Source organism: Pseudopodoces humilis, chromosome 12 (genome assembly GCF_049639895.1).
Source record: "Pseudopodoces humilis isolate 2021_Gansu_Grassland_sample_001 chromosome 12, ASM4963989v1, whole genome shotgun sequence".
NCBI classification, from domain to species: Eukaryota; Metazoa; Chordata; class Aves; order Passeriformes; family Paridae; genus Pseudopodoces; species Pseudopodoces humilis.
Window position 1 is genome coordinate 17,054,364 of NC_142211.1, and position 17,258 is coordinate 17,071,621.

Genomic DNA, 17,258 nt, shown 5'->3' on the forward strand with positions numbered 1-17,258 from the left:
TCAAGTTTGTGCCTGCAATGAAGAGGTCATGTTTGCTATGCTTTCATTTCAGAACTTCAATGAATACCTTCTCTGCTGCTTCTTATATCTATACTGATCAACTATCTTGAGATTAAATGTGTTACCAGTTTTAAAGTTCATAAAATCATTTCGGTTAGAAAAGACCTCTGAGATCATCAAAGCACACCATTAACCCATCACTGCCGGGTCCACCACTTAAACCATGTCCTCAAGATCCACATGTATATGTCTTTTAAATCCCTCCAGCGATGTTGACTCTACCACTGCCCTGGGCAGCCATTTCCAGTGCTTGATAACACTTTCTGTGAAGAAATTTTTCCAAATATCCAATCTAAATCTTCCCTAGACCAACTTGAGGCTCTTTCCTCTTGTCCTATTGCTTGTTCCCTGTGAGAAGAGCCTGATCCCCACCTGCCTCTACCCTCCTTTCAGGTAGTTGTAGAGAGTAAGAAGGTCCCCCCTGAGCCTCCTTTTCTCCAGGCTAAACACCCTCAGCTCCCTCAGCCACTCCTGGTGATCCAGACCCAGCTCTGTTTCCCTTCTCTGGACTTGCTCCAGCACCTCAATGTCTTCCTTGCAGTGAGGGGCCCAGAACTGGACACAGCACTCGAGGTGTGGCCTCGCCAGTGCTGAGTACAGAGACAATCAATCACTTTCCTGGTCCTGCTGGTCACACCATTTCTGATCCAAGCCAGGATGTCATTGGCCTTCTTGCCTGCCTGAGCCCACACTGGCTCATGTTGAGCTGCTGTTGTTCAGCACCCCCAGGTTCTTTTCCTTGTGGACAGTTTTCCAGCCACTCTGCCCCAGCCTGGAGCTGCATGGGGTTGTTGTGACCCAAGGGCAGGACCTGGCACTTGGCCTTGCTGAACCTCATACAATTGGCCTTGTCCTACGGCTCTATCCTGTCCTGATCCTTCTGCAGAGCCTTCCTGCCCTCCAGCAGATCAACACTCCCACCCACCTTGGTGCCCTCTGTAAACTTACTGAGGGTGCATTTGATCCCCTTGTCCAGGTCATCAATAAAGATATTAAAAAAGGCTGGCCCCAATACTGAGCTTTGGGGAACCCCACTGGTGACTGTCTGCCAACTGGATGACTTCATTCCTGACCACACTCTGGGCCCAGCCATCTAGACAGTTTCTTACCCAGCAGAGTGCACCTGTCCAACCCATGGGCTGCCAGCTTTTCCAAGAGAATGCTGTGGGAGACAGCGTCAAGGTTTTACTAAGGTCCAGGTAGACACATCCACAGAGAATGAGAGAAAAATTTAACTGTGGTAAGGAGATGTCTGAGTTGGCTTATAATATATTTAAAGGATTAGCTTCCTAAAATAAGCACCACATATGTAATTGCAAATTTTAGTTCTAGGACAAATGAGTGTGTGTTTTTTAAGACTTGTGCAGAAACACCTTTTGAGTCTTCAAATATTACCTTAAAAGGCTCAGTTGTTAAAAAAAAATTAAATTATAATTTCACTGCAGAATATAATGCTGAATGCTACTTCTTCTTTGTGTAGATTGTCATTCTAGGATTTCGTTATTTATACAGTGCAGAACTTTAAACACAGGTTTTCATTGGTCACTACAAGTCTCTGTGTTCTCAGCTGCTATAATCTGAAATATGAGTGAAGATTTGCCATTTCTTCAAAGGTCATCTTTATGTTTTTACAAGTGCAGCTAAAAATTTTACTGTTACTTAATCTTCTTTATGTTACAGGGTTGAAACAGTGCTTTTAGATATTTCTATGTTCTATGCTTGTGTGTTTGGTTTTTTTTTTAATTCCAGATTACTTTTTCAGAGCCTATAATAACTATAATTTGTAGTCAGTGGCAAGCTGTAGCAGTGCAAAGTTCCATGGCACTTGTGTAATGTGATGGTCCATCTTTGAGTTCCAGTACTGCTGAAAAGTCTCACTTGTGAAGCAGAGTTACCAATTAGGTCTCATCTTTTAGAGAGGAGTAACAAGAAAGGCTCAGTGAGCAAACTTCTGATGTTTCTCACAGTCCTCTGGACAGCACAGCTGAGCTACTCACCAATACTTTTTGGTGCAGTTGAAAACTAGACAAAAAAGAAGTGTAAATAAATTTTAAACATTTGCTTAAGTCCTTCATGTATAGGACTTCTACAAAGACAAAATTGACAAAACTTTGAGAAAAATATCTTATGGATATTAACTCATCAAGAAAACTTTAGCATTCAACTCAAATTTATTTCCAAAATAACAATGTCTTGATTCTGAAAGAGGCACACTGTTGTACTTACTGAAATCAGTGGGGCAAGCAGCTGTGTTGCTAGGAAATAACTAGAATAAAAGCATATTTCCTGGAACTCAGATTGCTTACTGCAGATTGTCCTTTTGTAAAGATAACCATTGGGAAAGTCCTAATTCCACAAATCTGAAATATTGAATCACTCTAAGAGTTCCTGGTAGCAACTGCATTTGCATTTCAGAGGGCCTGAGTAATAACTGACTAAGCATCTTGCATGTGCATATACTACCACATGGATCAAGCATGTTAAAACTTCCTCTGAAGCTCTCTAGTAAATTATGCCACATTTCAGAGAAGTAAAAGATATATTTAATGGTTTACAGCTGAAGTCTTTAAAGCTTCCCTTAAACTCTAAATTTAACTGAATTTGTAGAATAAGCATCACTTTCATGAGAATTATACATTTTTCCTCATTTTCCTCTTTTCTGAGATATAGATGACTACCTCTTTTCAACTTAAGTAGTCTAGAAGAGAAGCTGGCTGTTCCTTGTGACATTATAACTATTTAAAGATGTTGGGTTTTTAAAGGATCCATTTTAATATACTCTTTGTTCACTTACCTCTAATTTTTTTTCTCCTTCCTGGAATGAATAGGTTCATGGTTTGAAAAATATTTGAGGCGTAAATATATTATTTATATATATACGTAAATAACATCAGTAAAATCCAGTAGTCTGGGAAAAATCTTGGTTTTCTAGCATGGATTGTTCCTACTTGCGGGGATTTTTTTAAGTATGGTGCATGTCTTCTATTCCAAAAAGTGTGCTGGGATGTGTGGGCATTGTACATACTCTCTGGGGCCTTTGGCTTTGATGTTAGTTTTTCAGAAGTAGATGTTGGATAAGCTAGTATTCATAGATGTTGGATAAACTGATATCCAGTAGACAGAAGGAATTCAGCAGTTCCACACTGGAGTCCTTTCTTGTGTTGATTTGTTGCCAGTACAACAGGAGAAATTTTCGGCACACTACTTTGCCTGAAAGTTGCTTATTTCCTATTTTTGTCTTTGCCACAAAGGTAAATATTTTTATTCTTGCTCTCACAGTTCTTAAGTCTTCTCTTGATACTAAGAGTGAAATTTACTTCTTGCACATGTACTTCTTAGCAGAAACAGTAAACTTGACCAAATTTAATAATTTCATTGTTCTTTGGTTCATCTGAAATATGTTGCTTTGTTTGCAGATTTAGGAGTACATTGTTTAACTAGTTCACTTTAGAAAAATTATTTTGGTACATGTAAGTGAAAGAAATTTATTACCTAATTTGTCAGAGCAATTTATTGAAAGTCTAAAACTTCCTTTGGTTCATGGGTATGGATGACTGATCAGGTTCCTCTTATTTTTGGGAAAACTGAAGCTATTTTTCATAATTTATTTTTGCAACAATGCATTGCAATATATAAAAATGGGCCAGCAATTTGTTTGATATTACACAATATGCAGTGCTGACTCATTCATGTGCATAAGTAAGTATCTAAATATGGATGTTATTTCTTGGCATATGTGCAGGGATATATGATCAAAATTTTTGGTTTGAATTTTCTTCTCAACAAAGGGTAAATTTGGAAAAATACAAATAAGGGAAACCCTCACATTTGCTTCTGGTAAATGAACTTTTCTTTTGCTCAACATTTTCAACCATTTTAAGTGGCTGTTTCTGTGTAGGAAAATTTAAACTATTTACTTGAAATTTGCAATTTATTTTTGCTTCATGGTAATATTACCAATGAACAGAAAAGAAAAAAATTATATGGAAAGTCTCTGGGTTCTTTTCCTCAAGGTCGGGATTAATGAGCGGGAGAGAGAGACGGTTTTCATGTTTGGACACTGTTGTTTATTTTTTCTTATCTATATTACATTCTCACAGAGAGTGAGTTCATCTGCACACTAAGCTAACAGTCTAGGAAATGGAGCCCCAGGTATCTCTTCCCGAGGATTTTTAAGTGTCAACTACCCAATTATAAAATGCCAACTAACTTATTTTTACTTATAACCCAATAACCAAACACCCGTGTTCCACACTGCGGATTCTTCTGTCCAGTCACTCAATATTACTAAAATCCATGGAGAAGGTGAAAAAAAAAGGCAGGTTAATGCCCTAAAACCTCCATCTTGTTGTATACATATTACTATATTCTAAAACCTTAAATTCTAAATTTTCTAACAAGTGATATAACACACTTTTGGTTAAACCTCACAGTTTCAGTTCTATCTATTAATTTTGGAAGTCTTTTCTATGGCCTCAGGTCAAACACAGTGTTCTCTTGTGGGTCTGTGCCTGTCAGCACAGAAAGCATGAAATTCTCTGTGTCGAGGGTTCCAACAAGATGAGACCTTTTTTGTTCTTCAAATTACCAAATTTTTGTTTGCATCAAATAAAGCTTACTCAAATATGCTTATTGTTTAATTATCTTTTGAGTATTTCCTGTAGTATTTATATTAAAAGCTAAAATATCAGCAATTTGTTGTTGTTGTTAATGTAATTCAGTTACTTTGAAGAAGTAAAACAAGAGTACCTTCATGTGATATTTTCAGTGACAAAGTATGAGAATCTTTCCATGATAGAGCAAGGTAAAAGCAGATTATGTGCCTATAGTCACAAAACAGATATAAATAATGGAATTTGTTTTGCTTGTTCTCTGCAAAGATCGTGGTTGTATTATATTGATTATATATGAGTTTGATGAGAAGAAAAATTGAGGTTTGATTTGATTATATTTAAGGAAGATCTTTTTTCTTAGGTAAGACCCCATGGCTCAGTTTTTAAATTAATCAGAATACATGGTTGGGAAAATGCATCAGTCATAAATCTCAGATTAAAAGTATTAATAGTAGATTCATAAAAGTGAGGTTCTTTGTGCAGCACTGCATTTATTTCAATTGTTGATCTTGCTCCATTTTACTCTGAGTACTGCTTTATTTTTTGTGAAGTATCTTGCAAAACTACTCTAGCCTTTTATCAATTTTTATAAAGATAAGAAGTCAGGGAATAGCAATAAGGAATAAAATAACTTGTGGCTATGGTTGCTGCAGAAATCAGATAGCTTGAGGAAATCATTGATATCTATGTAAAGTGAGTTCTCATGCTTCTTGGCATCTTTTCAAAATATGTATTGGGTATATTCCTTGATCTTTGGATCCTTCAGGGTGTTCTTTAGAAATCTCTTCCCTCTGTCAAAAATTTCTTTCTTCCAAGAGTACTTTGTGCAATTGAAAAATCTTTTTTGAATCTGCTGCTGAACCATGGGTAATGATGACATCTACTACATCATGGAATTATTCTGTTTCTGTGTCCAAAATCTTCTCTGACACACCAACCTGACTGTGTCCTATTTCTTAAAGTCAGAGCTAAGGACTTGAATATAACCAGAGAGCTTGAACCTCTCCTTTTGCTTATCTCGAGGCTTAGAGCTTTCCCTTTGTGCCAGTATTAGGGTAGATGAAAAATTATTTTGAAAGATGTGTTCAAGCAGGTTCTATGAAATTATATAGGACATACTTTCAAACAGTATTTCTCTCCCTCCTGCCAGGGGATGCTCCTTCCATACCTTCCACACCTTCCACAAACCTTAAGGCAGAGAATGGGAAAGAAAAGTAAAATGCATGACTACTCAGATTATTTTCATCAGTATTCATCTTGATGGTGTGTTTCAGCTGATGATGCGTTATTGAGATAAAAGTGTAACTTCTGTCTTATGAGCAGATGTACTTTCCTCATGCCTTAAATTCCATTTTGATAAAAGGAGAGTGTTTTCCCTGTGTTTCCCTTTCTGTTCTTAAAACTCTCTGGTGTCGCTAGAGGACACAAAATGATTCACACTACTACCATCAGTGTTAGAACAAAAACTCGTGACTTTATTCTTAACTCCAGTATTTATAGATTCTTGACAATGACCAGGGATTGGATAATTAAATTAACACCTTCCCAATCACACTGCTCATGTGAAACGTCCATCAAAAGACATTTAGAAGGAATGCATAAACATCTATGTTTACAGTTACTTTCCTGGGAAAGCAGCTACAATTATGAAAAACAAGATCAGAAGGCTTAATTTTCAGGGCAACATCTCACCCTTTCTTCTTTAAAAAAAGAAAAAAAATAAAAAGAAAAATGAACAGAGAAAATGAACAATATTTTAAACAATCAAAAAAGGAAAATGACAAAGAAAATAAACAATGTTCTAAACAATCAGAAGGCTTTAGTTTCAGGGTGATACTCCAGGGCACAGAATTATTTGGAGTAGTGTGATGCTGGTGAGCAGGGGACTCTGATCACCACGGACTGAGATGTAAACATGTAATGGAGCATTTTAAGGGAGAGCACAATGGAAAGGATGTAATTAAATTTGCACACTAAGTGTCGCCCTGAAAATTAAACCTTCTGATCTTGTTTTCATAGTTTCTAGCCACTTTCCCAGGAAAGTAACTATAAACATAGATGTGTATACATTCTTTCCAAGAAACATCTTTTAATGGACATTTTGCACGACCAGTGTGATTGGGATGGTGGTAACCTAACTATCCAATCCCTGGTCATTGTTGAGAATCTATAAATACTGTAGTCGCCAAATAAAATCATCTTTTTCCTTATCATACATTGAACCGTGTCCGTGTGAATCATTCCGTGTCCTACAGCGACAAAGGGATAGCTGAAAATTTTCAACTTTAACCAGTAAGCTATTCATCAATCACAGGTAGTCGTGGCCCTTTGCACTGTACTGCCTGAGTGCTATACTGTAACAGTACTTAACTATTTTTAAAGGGTGTTTATTTTCCAAACATCTTTATAAAGCAGGGAAGTACTTTTATCCCCTCTTTTTTCTTTTAGCTCTTAATCTAAAATAGAACCATATCTGCACAAGTGGTTGTAATAGAAGTAAGCTGTGAGTCTGTGCTGTTGTTGTTACAATGATATGGCTATCCAACAACAAGAAGGTGGCACTCTTGTTATGGAGTAAGAGTATATTTTATTTAATTTAGCAGAGTTTGAAGGTTGGTTGAGCTAATCCAGAAAGAAACTGCTTTCCTTCCTGTATATGTCTGACAGAGGACGTTTTATCAGTGTAGTTATAGTGATGACCCAAAATGATTTGAAAGAGTTAGACAGTAACCTAGTCATCCATAAGGGAGGTAGACCTAAAACCACTGGAACATCTTTTATCAAGTGCTCAGAGAGGGCATGTACAGTGAGCTTGGTATCGGGAAGAACAGCAAGACTGGGTATACTAGGCATTGGCAAAATAAGAAGAGTCCACTATGCATTTAATGTCTTCTGTGACTAAAAAGGAGTGAGGGGAGGGCAAAAATGAACTGTAATATGTAAGTTTCTATTTTTAATGTCAAAATGAAGATGTGTGGAAATTCATTAGTGTTGAAGTTCCAGAATGTGAGGAGTGGCTACACTTTAATTTCTAAACACTGAGAAATACAAAATTAAGATTCATATCTACACCCCAAACAAGTGTCATTGTTCCTTCTTAAACCCTTGTGTGTTCTTTTCTATAATGTCTTGATATGCAGAAAAAATTTTACTTTAAAATACGATGTATATATAGATTACAAATATGAAATTGCATTAACTGCTGCTTTGCTTATTACAAAGTATTAGCACACAGAAATAGAAAAGAGCATTTATGGGAAGGTAATTTATGCAAAAGATTTCATCAATATAATCTTAGTTTTTAAATTAACTTCGGGGACAGTTTTTCTTCAAGCACTTGTTCATTTGTTGCAAGAGATGTATGTGCAAACAGGAAATTTTGATGTCATGGTTATTTCAAAGTAATCATATAAGAAAACTGATATGGATTGTTTCCACTGTACTAACCATCTCTTATGGAAGTAGCAAATCGGAGTTTAGGTTTAAAAATATTTTCGAATATTGATGACTTGTCAGTTAATAGGAAATTACAGCAAAATGTAAACCATACATCTGCTTTCCATAGTTTGAAAAGCAAAATAAATCATTACTGAGAAAATTTGGTTTTGATTTTATGGCAGGAACAGCCTTTCTAATCCTGGAAAGTTGACCTATGCATCAGCAAGCATCATCCCCTTTTCCATAGCTGCTTGTTTGAAGTTACCCTATCAAGCCAGGTGAAACTAATATGAACACACTAATTGTGTCAAAATATAGTTGTGCTTTCCATACTGAATGGATCCAATAAATGTCCAAAATAATGTTTTTTGGTGGGTTTTTTTTTTATGTTCAACCTCTCTCGAAGGCATTCTGGTGATGGGTGCATCTGCCTGAATCGGGGAGATTTATTTGACTTCAAGGCAAAGTGATTTTGGATCATTCTAAAGATTAGATTTGCATATAGATTAGCTAAAGACCGTTGTACAAACTTGAAACCATCCATCAAGTTATGAACAAAACGCAGTGCTGAACTTTGAATTAGATCTGTGCCTTGCCATTTTTTTTTAAGCCATACATGAAGAAGGGAAAAACTATATACACTAGACATTTATAGAACTCATTTCACTACATGGCAAAACCCTTTGAAAAGTTTCCCAGATTAAAATAGAATATGGGAGGAGGCTTATAGACCTCATTTTTAGCTGAGTTTCTCTGGCTGGTTTTTAGCTGTAATATATTTTATCAAGGATTGCTTGGTGAGCAACAAGCATCTTGATGGTCAGTGGATATTCACTAACAGCTGAAGATTCTAGAATATCTTCTCTAAGAAATCTTTTTATAATAGCAATCAAATAAAACCAAACATATGTTCTATTGAGAAACCGCCAGACTATTCACTGAGTCTTCACAGAAGTATGGCGAACGTCGTTTATTTCTATCTTTAGCACACTTTTATAGGGTTTGACAGGGTCCGCAGGCTTAGCAAGATACTATTGGCTAATATATAGTTTTACATTTTTTCTCCTGTTCACAAGGCTATTGTTTTTCTTTCATTCTCGCTGCTTCAGGAGAGTTTCAAGGACACTACCTTTAATATCGCTGCTTATACCAAAGGCTGGCTTGTGCAGACAGGCTTTTACTAAAATATCATGCCTTCCTTCTGTTAAAATATTCTCTACATTCTTCCTTCAGCAAGCAACTAGTAAATCATGAACAGTGTTGCATAGGTTTGGAAAAACACTGAAAAAGTGGTTGTTCATGAACTGTTCTTACAGCTACTCTGCGATTCATCCTTCAGTTTCACTAATGTGGAGTTTATCAGCATTGTGATTCCTTACAGTGGAACAAAGATTTGGTTGTGATGGCATTCTTTGTGGGTTTTGTTTGTTTATTTTAATAGTAGCAGCACCTTTGAGAGTATACTGATGTCTGAAGAACACTGATGCTTACAGTCCATTTCAGGCATACCTTTTATGCTGATCACGCACATTGCAAAAAATTGAGTTATTCTATTGACAAGGAAAATTTTTCAGAAAGTAGCATAACAGGAAAGTAGGTACCAGCTCTGTGCTGGTTTCACATTAATTGATATTTAGTAAGGACGAAAGAAACCACACACTGAAATTATTTTCCTGAGAGAAGCTGCTAAGAGCTTCCTCTGTGCCTGGAAAAAAACAATATCTGTCTAGCTCTGAGAATTGACATCCTATTAAACCATTTAGAAGCTAGGTCCGCCTCTGTGAATTCCACATTTTAAAAACAGGCAAGCCTGGGAAATCTCTTTCTTGCTTCTGGCCTTGAAAGGTAACTGAGCTCCCTGGTGGGGCTGGCCCCACTCCACTGTGGCCAACGCAGCCAAAGCTGGGCCAGTTCACAGCTGTTAACATCTTGCTGACACCAAGCCCTGTCTCTGCCCTCGGCCCGCCCCGAGTCGGGGTCTGCCGGGCCCTGGGAGTGGCTCCAGGCCAGGCCAGGCCCCCTCCACTGCGTTCCCCCCACCCCCAGCGGCTACTGGGCAGAGGGAGTGGCCCAGCTTGGCTTGCAATCCATCGTCCACTGCCCATCAGAAACCACCATGACCATCTGCAGGCCCTGGGTGAGATATTAACTCTTTCACTTCACAGATGAAACTTGCAAAACATTGATCCTCTCTCGAGTGAGAGAAAAGGACAGAGTGAAGAAGACACGTAGAGAAACAACATGATGACACCAAAGTCAGTAAAGGAGTCAAGTCCCAGATGGAAGGAGAATGAGAAGATGCCCTAGTATTGGGGCTGAAAGTTCTTTTGGTAAGGCCATGGAGATGGACTATGATACACTATAATATCCCCTTTAATTCATGAGAAAGCATGGGAGGATGGAGTGTTCAAACTGTAGCTGTGAGCAGAGGCATCCATTGATGAAGTTAAGAAGATGTTGGAGTAGCTGTGATCCCATGAGAAGCTTGAACAGAGAGAGAGATGAGAGTGATGAAGACCCTTTGCCCCCAGGGAGAGAAGAAGAAGACCTCTGTCCCCAGAGATGAAGATAATCGCAGAGATAGATGAAGAGAACCTTTGCTTTTGAACAGCTCATCCTTAAAATAATACCCCATAAGTTCACATGGCCCATGCATGCAGCTGTGGGAAGGCTGTGAAAATGGGAGGAACCTCACGATTGCAGATTTTCCAGGCATCTGCTATTTGTGGAAATTAAAAAGACACGAGAGAACTGTTTCTTGTGGAGAAGTCTCCATGGCATGTCGAGAGAAAACTCCTCTCCCTACAAGAACTGATGAATGACTACTGCAGAGGTGGTAACTGATTGAAAATCCCAGGTTTTGTCTCTACATTGTCAGCTGGGAAGAAAAGAAGTTGGGCAGGAGGAGGAAAAGTGTTCTGAAGGTTTTGTTCTGATTCTTACTATTCTTTTAGTTCTGTTAATAAAGTTTTCTTTATACCTTTTAAGTTTTGAGCCTGCTTTGCCCTCCTCCTAATTCATATCTCACAGCAGGAAATGAGTAAGTGCACTGGTGATTTTATCCAGCGCTAAACCCACCACATTTGGTGTGTTGGCTGGGAAACTAAAATCAGCAAACCTAAACAACTACATGCTCTTCACAAACTTATCAAACAAATTGAAAAACTTAAGTTGATCATACATGTTTTTGTAGATGCTTTCAAATGGTTTTGTGTTCTGTTGTCTTTTATATGTTTTTGAAAAATATCCTGTAAACTGAAAAGACATTAGTATGGGGTTTATAAACTAATGTTTGTTGCCATGTGACTGGATTCTTATGGTGAACTGGATATCTTATGTATTTCTCTATTACTCTGTACAAATAGTACATTTATTATAAAATATGGAGCTATACAAATGGAATTTAGTAAGATGTTTCTAGCGAAGATTGGGTTGCCTTGACTCAAAATAACATAAATAATAAAGTAAAATATTTTAAAAATCTTGACTGAAGTTTCGTAGTATATAATATCCCAGAAATTCTTCAGAAAGGATAGGGAGTCCTTTTCCATGTATATCAGAATTGTTCATACATGTGCAGTTATGCTCAACTCCTGTGTACTGCATGAGTAAAACTCTTTTTAGATTTGGTTATTTAAAATCCTCAGCAGCTAAGGAAACTGGGCATGTAGCAGACTCATTCCAGGGAACAATGTGACAAAAATGCTTTATAGATAGATTCTTGAACTCTTTGCAATAATTTATTGTTCTCTTTTCTGCTATTCCCTTCTTTATTCAAGAAAGCTTTTCATATTCTCTAATATGAAATCTGAAATATCTGTAACAAGAGAGAGTACAGTTTAAGCATTAGTTGAAATTATATTGGAGAACATAGAATACTTAGAACTTTTGAAAAGGAAATAAAGTTATTTTTCCAAATATTTACAGTACTTGCATTTTTGTTTTTCATTTATGTATAATTAACACTGTGGTAATCGACTTATTTTTAAAGACTGAGTAGTGTTCTACCTCCAGAACAAAATCAATAAGGAAAGCAAGAATAGATATTCCTAGGAGGTATGAAAGTAGTAGCTTGTGGTTTTTTACTTCTTGTTTTGGTGAGTGGATTTTTTGGGTTTTCTTTTTATCTTACTGATATGTTCTTTGTGCACAGTATAAGGAAAATAAGAATGAATTCTGTTCTAACAATTTCTCAAAATGTTTACAGTCTTAAAATTACATCATGAAACATTCAGGCATAGTTTTAAAACTGAATTTACAATTGAATTTAATTAGAATTTGGTTATGGAACTCTTGCCAAGATTGGTATACAATCCATTACTGATTTGTTTCCTTTTCTTATTTCCTTTCCAAGCAATGTCTTACTAATTATTCTGTGTTTAAATTTACTTTTAATTGTAGACTAGGAGAGGCTTAAAATATATTTGTAGAAAAATACTCCTGCTAGTGTAAGTACGTCTAGCCCATCTAGATTTTAAGCATCTGTATGAATCGTAATGCAACTTTTGTTCCTTTACTTGCAGCTGGTTTTTTGCAGTATATTTGGCCAGATTTCCTATAGGCTTTATGCTCTTGTGTATTGTCCCCCTGATTTTAATGAAATTACCAACAGTGCACGGAGAATCCATGTTAAAATATTTCAGGATTTGAGGCCCCCTAGCAATTTCACCTGTAGAAATTGTCTTGAACATGTATGTGCAAATTTTCCTCTAGTCTGAGGCTGAATGTATGCTTACTCTCTTCAGACATTGCATAGGCATGCAAAGAGTATTAATGTAGGTATACCACTGCTCAGAAATGGCTACACAGCATCCAGATTAGACCTGGCTGGCATCCAGTCAGCTGCTGATGCGCACAGAGGAACTGATCTGTCCATGCTGTCTTATTTCTGCCTACCTTCAATCTAGTGCCCAGTCCACAAAGACTAATAATTTCAAAGCACCATGGTAAACCAGACTGTGAAATGTTTTCAAGCATTTTTAAAAGCAATACTGCAAATTTTAGAACTTTTTCAGGTGGTGACTATCAAAGGATGGAAATTTAAAGCAAATAAATGACTACAGCATGAGGGAAGCAGGAACAACTTTTGCTATCCTCAAATAACATTTCCTACCTCAGTTTGAAAACTCCAATATTTTAAGTTAAATCCTTTTTAAAATGCACTTAAATGGGATGACTTGATGAATATAACTGAGAATTATAGAAAAATAATGTTCTGATCATTAATTTCATTGTAGAGATATGTGAAACCAGTAATACATGAGACTTTAAAAACATTTATTGCTGGAAACTATTTTCTCTTATTCAGGCTCTTCCAATTCCAGTTAAAATTGTTTAAAGTAGGGGAGTGCTATAAATTTCTATGTCCCCTGTCTGTCTGTCACCACTGTCCTCCCCGCAGCAGCCAGGAAGACAGAGGAGATAATTTTAGCTTGTCAAAGAAGAACCTAAAAACAAGGCTCCTTCCCTTAGCTGAGATGGCAGTTACAGCTTTATTTCTTGGGATCCTACGGAGTGAGGGAGCAGGAGGGAAAGAGGAAGAGGTATCGATAAGCCTCTCTTTTTGAAGGCAGGGGAAAGGGTGGGTTACACTTACACAACCAATAAGGAGAACTGGGGAGAAAAAGATAAAGGAAAGAAACTTACAATTCTACATTTTCAGGGGTCCATTCTTTGGGTCATACCATTTTTCCTAACTGCATTGCAATAGGGGAGGAACTAAATTTGGTTTAGAAGATGGAATATTTGTCTAAAAATGGAAATAAATTTTAGAAAGTTATGTTAGTGATATAGTTAATGTAATTTAAAAAGTGAATTATCATCCAGAAGATGATTTCTTGGAGCATTTGTGTGTGTATGTGTGTGTGTGTGTGTGTGTGTGTGTATAGCAATTGGCAGGTGGTTTTCTCTCTATTTCTTGGGAAGGAGAGAGCCACTTATGACAAAGGCATTTGTTCTGTTGTTGGAAAAAGGTTAACAGTTTAGCCCAATAATCTTGAAATCTGTGCAATAAGTTCTTTGATAAATAAAGACATCAAACAAACCCCAAATAAATACTTTTGAATTAATTTAGTTTCCTTGTGTCACTTTTAAAATATTTTGACTGTAAATTCCTTTATACTGACTATATGGACCTAATCATAGTTTCAAAATATGCTGAGAATCATGTTATGATAGCGAAGTATTTACTTCTGTGGAAAAGAAACCTGATGTGTTTCAGCTTGCTGTTTTTCTATATTAAATGAAAATACTTCAACTATGCTTTGTAACAAAATCAAGCAAAACTTTGGGTTGCATTATAAAACTACTAATAAGAGGTAAGAAAAAAAATCTGAAGCAGAGATTGAAATGTCAATGATTTTGTCTGTATTTAGGGATAAAATCCCACAGATTCTGCCACAGATTGTCTCTAACTGCTGGAAATAGGAAGATTACTGTCTTGTGTACACTAAATAATTTGGATGAGAATAAACAGAACTGATAATTAGGCATAATGAATCCTTAAATTATATACACTGTTAGAAACCTGCTCAATTCAGGGAATGATCCAAAATAAACCTAAATTTTGTGGAAATAGAGCAAGAATGTCTTTTTACAAAGAAAATTCACCAATTTGAATTTGTTTATATGCCTAACAAAATATTTTATTGAAGGAGGTGTGTAGGCAATGTATTATGTTAATTTCTAGTTGCAGTGTGAACAATAAATGGAACTTTAGAAAGGGCTGTCAAATACATCCAAGTATATCTCATTGCACTAATATTTATTAGTGGATATACTTTAAGCAGTTCCTGAGGATGTACTGTAGTGTTGAGCCTTTATTATTATCTTCAGGTTCACATTTGTTCTTCTTACTCTTCACTAATAGGTAGCATAGATCAGTCAGTGTTAAAGGAATTGCCTCCTGATCTCCTGGCAGAAATTGAATCCACCATGCCACTTTGTGAACGTGTGAAAATGAACAAGCGCAAACGTAGCACAGTTAATGAGAAACCAAAATATGCTGAAATCAGTTCTGATGAAGACAATGACAGTGAAGAAGCTTTTGAATGTAAGTAGTACATATAAGCCCCAGTGGTTGTTTAAATTCTTATATGTGGAGTAAAGTAAATTATGGAAAACTTTCACAGTAATTATATGCTTTAAGGGATTCTGGGTTCATTGCATCCACTCAACAGATCTGGTCATCTTTCTAAACAATTCACTGAGGACATCTGGGTTAAAAATAAATTATAATATTTCTCAAAGGATACTGTAAAACTGAATTCAGGTAAAACAAGACAAAATGATCAAGAGAATGAAAGATCTGTGACAAGTACACTGAATAGATTTGTAGTGTTATAAATATGTATTTCAGAATTCTTTTGGTTGTCCACAAATGAACTTTAAAAATATGAAATAGCTATTGCTATAGAAGATAAATTTCTTTGAGCATCTCATGAAGAAAGGGCATTTCATTAAATTAAATTATGAGAACTAAAAATTGATTAAACTCATTCAGTGAGTGATAACTGTGTTATTGCATAAATGTTTGGCAGAATTTAGAAGGAAATTGGATGTTTATATTCTGAGTAGTCTTTATGTATAAAATTAATAGTAACTCTTGAAATATTATTAGTACTTACATTTTAGTAATTTTTACCTGCTTCAAAATAAACTTTGTAGAGCAATAACTGATTGCGAATAGCTGTTCCTATGTTCATGTTATTTGCCTTGTGGAGCCAGCACAACTGTTACACATTCTGTTTTGTTGTGCAGCATTAACAAACTGATCAGTTTAAATTTCTGCTGGAAAGCAATATTGGAACTTATTTTTCTAATGGAGATATAGCTGGGGTCAGAATTTGTCCTACAGACCATAAATTCATACTGATGATTTGTAAACTGTGGAGACAGATTTAATCAACTGCCGCAAAATACTGCCTCATGGAGGAAAAACGTCAGTTGAAATGTGTAAAGTCTTTTCACATAAACCCCCTACTTTTCTTCTCCGATATGCTCACTTCAGTTATCCCAGACAGCTCTTGGTTTCTTCAGCTGCAGTTAACTCTCAACCATTTTAGAATTGAGTGTTAGTAGCTCAGGCCTTGTGAACATGATTGTACTGCCTCCAGAAGCAAGTCTGATCTATAAGCAGAACAGCTCAAAAACGTGAACTAAGTTATTACCTTTAACACTTGAACCACCTCTGTGCAGAAGTTTTCAAAAGTAGAAGCCCTCTGGGGTGCAGTGCAGAGCATTGGTATCACCTCTCACTCAATATTGGTTTCACTAGTTCTGAGCCTGGGCTATTGACTATATCCTGGTATGTTTCCTATTCTTCTCAATAAACTGGGGTTGTGGAAAGAACTTGTCAGTTCTGTTCTAGTTCTGTCTGAATGCTTGGAGCCATTTTGCTCAGAAACAACCCTCTATACAATCATACCTCTCTAAACTTCAGGAGGCTTTGGTAGAGACACAGAGATGTCAGGGCTGTTATATGCAAGTTCACATTAATAATAAACTCTTCTAGTCTAGAATGTAATGTGTTGAAGCAATTTTGATCTTCATAGCAAAGTCTGTGTTAGACGTCTCTTTGCTTTCCTGTTACCTTAGATAATGGAGAGTTGGCTGATTTAATGGATGAAATTACCTCCTTTCTCCAAATCCTTTTTCTATTACGTTAGCACTCTTTGCCCTTCAGGACTATATTTGAAAACAAAGACATCTCCATTCTCCTCTACACACACACTTTATTTCCATCAAGTTTCTGTCTTTGTATAGAACATTTATCCCAGTTTTTCAATATTCAGTTGTGCAAGGCTTTTTGGTTCTGACTAAAAATTGATTTTAATAACCTTCTGTGGTATATACTTGCTGTCTGGCTCAGGATTGTGACTCCAGCTTTCTCCTTTACACTGAACCTCCTGCAATATATATCAAGACAAAATTTTAGTTGTCTTGGCAAAACAGAATATCTTTAATTAACTAAGTTACCAAGTGTCATGGGAACTCACTGTGTTAGATGGGCAAAGCAATCACTGAATTGAAATATGGACACCTAATAAGAGTCAGAATTTAGACAACCGTAGTGTTCTCTTATGAAAGGATGCAACTTATTTTGATTTGTTCTATTTTCCTGACTTTGTATAAAATGACAAATGCCCT

General features: G+C 36.4%; 1 protein-coding gene across 5 annotated transcripts in view; it reads left to right on the forward strand.

Moving 5' to 3' along the window:
- LOC148183445 (nipped-B-like protein) overlaps positions 1–17,258 on the forward strand; it is a 207,767-nt gene that overhangs the window by 142,273 nt on the left and 48,236 nt on the right. For all 5 annotated transcript variants that reach the window (XM_088061503.1, XM_088061504.1, XM_088061507.1 and 2 more), the window contains one exon: positions 14,980–15,162. In XM_088061503.1, coding sequence (XP_087917629.1) covers positions 14,980–15,162 — 183 coding nt within the window. The remainder of the gene's footprint in view (positions 1–14,979; positions 15,163–17,258) is intronic.